The 7,067-nt window shown below is 28.7% G+C and overlaps 1 protein-coding gene across 1 annotated transcript; it reads left to right on the top strand.

The window, feature by feature from the left end:
- Positions 1-6: 6 nt before the first annotated feature.
- On the top strand, positions 7-6,531 carry LOC148310376 (uncharacterized). Its single transcript, XM_088258563.1, has 3 exons — positions 7-115; positions 981-1,137; positions 6,408-6,531. The coding sequence occupies exons 1-3, from the start codon at positions 28-30 to the stop codon at positions 6,529-6,531; spliced, it is 369 nt and encodes a 122-aa protein (XP_088114689.1). The 5' UTR covers positions 7-27.
- The last annotated feature ends 536 nt before the right edge of the window (positions 6,532-7,067 follow it).

Raw genomic sequence — 7,067 nt, 5'->3', positions numbered from 1 at the left:
GTCGCTCCAAACAGATATTGGTTCCACATGGGGCAGGTCATAGACTGCTTCAGTGGAACTGGAGTCATCGCCATGAGGTCCATAGCTACAAAGTTAGTGGAACCCAATGAAACAGGTAGGTGATACATTGATATATTTGATATGGTGGGTATACTGGCAAAAAGCGTTAACTCCAAAATCCCTGTTTGAACAATCCCTGTTTTTTAAAGCTTCTAACCTGAATAAAATACCCGTTATTAAATTTAAAGTTGAATTTACTTTTAAAACCACATGTGTAAGAAATTTCAAACTACTTAGTGCATTTTGCCAGTTTATAGAACGTTGAAAACTTTATAATATGCATCATTAAGTCAAAATTGCATATTTTCGAGTTTTATATTAGTTTTCCTCGGCCTTCCTCTGCTTCTATTTCCTAAAACATCAACTAACCCACGCGTTGCTTACCCGTAGGGATAGGCCGAGAGAATAGAACGCCACACCAATCTGTCTTTTAAAAACATCATCGCCTCTTCCGCATTCGTGCATCTCCTCATACATACCCGCTGATTACTTTGACTCCTAATCTGACCCTTTTCAAGTTTTTGAAAAACTTAATCCTTCCTAGTTTGTCTCTGTCTTCTTCTGATTTTATTCCCAACTACATTCGCCCTATAAATTTGTTTAACTGTTCGTTTTTCACTTATTCGTTTAATACGACCACATATTAACACAACTTGCGTCACAATCTCTGAGAGATCGTGATTATTTTTTAGAATACGTATTGAAAAAATATTTTTATACATTTTCTAAGCTTCTTTTCTTTTAAATAACTTAAATGCTCCTTTTTCGATACCATATATTTATTTCAAAGAAAAACTTATTTTTTCGGTACATAAATTTTCGATACATAGTGTTTTAAGCAAAAAAACTATTTGGTAAAATGTTACCAGGGTTTAGGGAAAATTTTGTTGCGACTTATCGAATTTTTTGTATGATTTAAGGTCGAATCCATTCCGTTTTTGGTGTCGTGGAAGCCATTGTGCCTATCATCTACAGTCCCCTCTACACTCAGGTGTACATCAGGACCATTGAGACCACTCCCGGGGCTATATTCCTGATGGGTGCTGTGCTCACATTTCCAGTAGTGGCCATTTTTTTGTAAGTACTGTAATATTTTTAATGTATATCTCAATATCTCAAAATATACTTATCCTCTTTAACTAACTCCATATCTTAAAATAACTAACTAACCATCACGCCGTTTCCCGGGTAGGCAGAGAGAATATAATGCCACACCAAACTATCTTCGCACGCAATGTTCGCCTCTTCCACATTCGTATATCTCACACAAGCAGGCCGATTATTCTTACTCCTGACTTGAACACTCATCACTTTTTAAAATACTTGATCATGCCAAGTTTTCGTCAGTCTTTCTCTTCGTTTATTACCAACCACATTCGCCTCATATATATATATATATATATATATATATATATATATATATATATATATATATATATATATATATATATATATATATATATATATATATATATATATATATATATATATATATATATATTTATATATATATATATATATATTTATATATATATATATATATATATATATATATATATATATATATATATATATGTATATATATATATATATATATATATATATATATATATATATATATATATATATATATATATATATTTACATAACTAAACAAATCGTTTTTAAAGTATTGTGAAATGTGCCCTCAGCATAGAAAAACCTAGTGAGGACACATTATTGTAAATTTGAAATTGTAAATACAGGTATGTGTATGTAAAAAAATAAATAAATACATTAATGCCGGCTAGACAGGGAAGCACATCGGCTGTCCAAACTTAAAACACAGTAAGGGACATTTTTTTGTAGTACGTTTTTTTGCATTTTTGGACTTAGTAGAATCTACTAGTCCAAAAATGCAAAAAAAAACATACTACGAAAAAAATGTCCCTTACTGTGTTTTGAGTTTGGACAGCCGACATTTCAAGAGACACATGATGTGGTAAAAATACTCGTACAATTTGACAGCCTTAATTACGCTGATATTCGGGTACCGCGTTCGATAATTTGGCACATGTGAGGTCACAGGTAATTTAATTGAACAATTTATTTTCCTTTTTATCCAATATAACAATTACCTCTTATTGGATGTTGAGCGAAAGACTGTTTGCCTTGGTCTCGTTTCTTTAATTAGAAATATTTATTTAATTTACAAAGAGGCTTTAAAAAAATACTACTACTACTACCACCGTTCACCGTTTCACCGCAGGAGTAAGCAGAGAGGATGAAATGCCACGCTCTTCAGTCCTGACATACACTCTTTGCTTCCTTAACATCCGCACATCTTGTCATACGTGCCCTCCGATTACGCAGACTTTTGACACCACCAGATATTTGGTTTTGATTGATCTGATCGTGCCAAGGTTTTTTCGGCCGTCCTCGTTCTATTCTCCAGCTCACATTCGCCACATATTTTCTTAGTCATTCTCTCGTTCATTCGCTCCACATGTCCATACCACCTTAAAGAACTCTTCTTAATCTTTTCAATTATTCCTTGTTCAGCCTTACATTCCTTTCTTATAAAAAATATTTATTCATTTAAAAAAATACATAGTAACTTGAAGATAAGTATCAATACCCATTAGTTTATTTTAAATGGACCATACGATAAGCGAATTATTGAAAAAAATTTAATGATTGATTTTTCAACTCAACAAAAAACTAGAATATTAGTAAATGTGACCACCAAACTGTGTGAGCCAATGATCTCCAAACTTTTTTGGACGCGTACCTTTATGACGAAAATAATCATTGTAACCCCTTAATAATTATACATATAAAAAAAAAATATATATATATATATATATATATATATATATATATATATGTATATATATATATATATATATATATATATATATATAAATATATAAATATATATATATATATATATATATATATATATATATATATATATATATATATATATATAAGTGTATATATATATATATATATATATATATATATATATATATATATATATATATATATATATATATATATATATATATATATATATATATATATGTGTAATAATAGAAATGCATATTCTGATTGGATTGTGCTTCTGGTATTGTACATAGGTTTTAGTATGGATAGAGAACATATATGTATTAAAACATGACATTCTAATTTTCGCAATAGCGTGGTAATATATTATTATAACTCGGAAACAGCGACCTCATTTTTGTGGGAACCCGTCTAACCCTTTCTAGATGTAAAGTATATAAATTATAACATATTATAGATAAAATTGTGTTTGTAATTCGACCATGTAACGAAAAGTCCGTATGTATATATCCTACCCTCATCTTTTAGTAAATATCCATGCGTCATAAACCTAAAGTGAACGCAGTCGCCAATCGTTTTGTTTAACTAGATTTACCGTGACAATTATTTTAACTAATTTATAATTTGTAATTTATTAAGATAGGTAACCTATTTGGTGTGTTTGCTTTTCTATCAGTCGATTTAATAATAAATTGCTTTACGCATGACCAGACCTTTGGTTTCATTAAAATGTAAGGTTGTGACGTACTAAATTTAGAAAAAGCGTTTTAACGCAAACTATTATTTTAGTGAAAGTAGTTTCATATATTTGATTCTACTTGATTTTTTCGATATTTGACCAATAGGTATTCGAAAAAAAAATCAATACATCGAACATTAACAGCCATCAAACAAAATGACTAATATCAACCGAAGGAAAGGTTGTAAATGCTTTTGAATGAATTTCATGATGTTAAAGTACAGTTTTTGATTTAAATTATATTTGGTAAATACCACTTTATCTTAAAATCTGTTTTGACACGTGTTTCGATGTATTCTGCATCATTTTTACACGTCGTTTGAAACATCGAAATGATGCTGAATATGTCGAAACATATGTCACATTATGTATTTTTTTAAAGTGGTATTTACCAAGTGTAATTCGAATAAAAAAAATGATAGATATTACCTCAAAATGACTGCCGAATCAATAAAAAAAAGTTGTTTAAGCTGGTTTGAGAATTGGCCCACTGTGCAAAATTAAAGTTAAAATAATTCATGATCGAACCAACGAAACAAATAAATAAATGATTGTTTTTTTCTGTTACAATTGTTATGTAAGACAATCCCCAAGACACGATAATACTCGGAAACTTACATACCTTAGAGAGCAAACGTTCTAATTACATCGTTTTGCGTATTAAATAAAAATTTAAAAAAAAACATTGTAGATTAAAAAGATTATTTAGACAACACTCAGAGAGTGTTGGTTTAATTAAACTTCATATCCAGAAAACGAAAATTTCTGTACATGAAGTTTAAATAAATAAAAACACCTATTACAGGTGTATAAAAAAAACTAAGTTCAAAGCAATCCGTGAATAAATTTAGGAAATTTAACATTTGTGCTAACGAACTTTTAAAATTTGTATTTAAAAAGAAAAATTAAAACACGCTTCTATTCAAAGGCAACGTTGTATCGAAAAGTTATCGTTGAATAATTTAAGCAAATAGACGATTTTGAACACAAATTTTATTTATAAAAAAATTGTTTTGAATAATATGTGTTTCTAATAAGAATATAAAAAATATTTTCAAACGTGTTGTAAAAATCTCCTTACACTTTTAGGAAAAAAAAATACAATATTATAAATAAAAATAACGAATTAAAAACTACAATCTATTGTTTTTAATGTTTCAAACAATATACTGATCGATATTAATCCGCTCTGTACGTTGTTAAACTAATTAATTTATCTTCTGAGAATTTGACAAGCATGTAATTAGTACGTTTACCCTCTAAGGCTTCGATACGCCTATAAAAACATGCGAATCTAGCTATTATACGGTGTTCATTGGAACTCCATTATTGAATCGACGAAATGATTTGCATGATTTACAATAATGAATGGTTTAACTCTTCGACACTCCTTTTTTCTAGTTCAAGGTTATAAGCAGGGTTGGGCCAATATTTTAAGGGGGCTGTATTGTAAAATCATTTAGGATTTTTTATTTAAAGTGGTTCAATTTATGTTATTTTAAAAACAGTATAAGATTTACCATGTTTTACTTTAGAAAAAATTCATTGTTTTTTTTTTAATGCAAAATGAGCTGATTTTATAATTATTTCATTGAATTAAAAATTGCCTTGGTTTAGAAAAGTGATTTATTTAAATTTTAAATTCAATTATTTTTGTGTTTTCTTGTGAAACACAAATTAGAATCCTGAAAAATTCAAATACATATGACTCAATTTATGTCATTTTAAAAACAGTATAAGATTTACCATGTTTTACTTCAGAAAAAAAATCATGTTTTTTTTTTAAATGCAAAATGAGCTGATTTTATAATTATTACATTTAATTAAAAATTGCCTTGGTTTAGAAAAGCGATTTTTGAAAATTTTAAATTAAATTATTTTTGTGTTTTCTTGTGAATCACAAATTAGAATCCTGAAAAATTCAAATACATATGACTCCAGTAAAAGTGTTTTAGTTTTGAGATATTTGCACATTTGTGAATTTCTTGAAAATCTACGCCTTAGATCGTTTTCAGAGTGCCACTTCTTTAAATTTTCATATTTTATTATTCTAAAATTAGAACAATAAAACACAAAAATAAATTAATTTAAAATGAACACTTGTCACTTTACTAAACCAAAGCAATTGTTTACATCGGAATTATTTCAAAGAAAAAAAAAACACTCATGTAATTTAATAAACGGATCTCCTTCTTTTAAAAGGAGGCTCGCGCGAGCCCCTTTTGGATCATCCCTGGTTGTAGGTATCGTGATAATGAATAACTTATAAATATATATTATTGTAATACTACACGTTCGTAACAAATTGAGATGACGTCTCGTCTTGATGCCTATCTATTAGAATTATAATGTATACTTATGTTTATATATATATTTGATTTTACACTGTAATATTTATTTAATATCACCCTGGACTGGTTCCTGAAGCGCAAGAGTGATCACCTTGCCTTCATGTAAGTAATGATCAAGATAACACTGCACCCTATGCACCATTGGGTGCGGATAAGGGTTAGAAGCATGTAAGTACGCTCATCACTGCGTTGTCATTATAAGCTTGCGTATTTTCATTTAAAACTTCAATTTTTAATAATAATGCTGAGTGCGTCCGAAACACGTGTCAATAGATTAAAGTAACAAAAGTATTTGTTTATTTATTTATTGATTTTTTTTAAGTATAATAAAACGCCGTTCGTATTTAAGATGTTAGTATTATTTCAAACAGTTTATAAATAGTCCTTAAAATTTAAAAATATTTTAATAAAGGTTGTTATTTTTCCAGGTTCATGTACTTTCTACAAAAGCAAGATGACAAGGAAATAAACAGTGAGCAACAAATGAAAGAAAATAAAGATTATACCGAAAAGGAAAAATATGCTTATACTAACGAAATAACAGCGCTGTGATTACTTTATAGGATACATGTATTATAATATTGTGTACGTTTAATAAACTTTTATGTAATATACACTTAAAAAACCTCAAAGCGTTTTAATCATCCGTCGTCAGATGGCGCTCTTAGTCAAATGATCGTAAATGAAAGATGAACGGAATACTTCGATCGAGATATGAATATTTTTTCGAGATTTACGCAATCAACTTTCGATTATTCTCCATAGATGTCAGCTTACATATACTTAGTAGCAAGCATATTATGTTACGGAACGCATTTTAATAACAAGGCACGTCTTATATAGAATATATACATACATGATCATCGTAATACTGTATAAAGGTAAATCCCCCATAGCTATTTTAAGATTATATTATATTATGCAAGTGTTACAAGTTAGTCATCGTCTTTCAAATAGTCTTTATCAGGGGTAGGGAACCTTTTCCATTCTAAAGTACTCCTTTATTTATCTGGCTTCAATACAAAGACACACTAATGAAAACTTTGACAAACCCCCTCCATAAACGAAATATAAGTATTTGTAATTTA

This window comes from Brachycentrus maculatus, unplaced genomic scaffold (genome assembly GCF_059751285.1).
Source record: "Brachycentrus maculatus isolate JH-2025_06_01 unplaced genomic scaffold, ASM5975128v1 h1tg000098l, whole genome shotgun sequence".
NCBI lineage: Eukaryota > Metazoa > Arthropoda > Insecta > Trichoptera > Brachycentridae > Brachycentrus > Brachycentrus maculatus.
This window is presented reverse-complemented; position numbering and strand designations above follow the sequence as displayed.

What these genes read in the sequence shown, in the direction of transcription:
- LOC148310376 (XM_088258563.1), top strand. Translation starts at nt 28, where the DNA reads ATGGGGCAGGTCATAGACTGCTTCAGTGGAACTGGAGTCATCGCCATG. An exon ending in AGTGGAACCCAATGAAACAG is followed by an intron (nt 116 to 980) that starts GTAGGTGATACA and finishes GTATGATTTAAG; the next exon opens with GTCGAATCCATTCCGTTTTT. An exon ending in CCAGTAGTGGCCATTTTTTT is followed by an intron (nt 1,138 to 6,407) that starts GTAAGTACTGTA and finishes TTATTTTTCCAG; the next exon opens with GTTCATGTACTTTCTACAAA.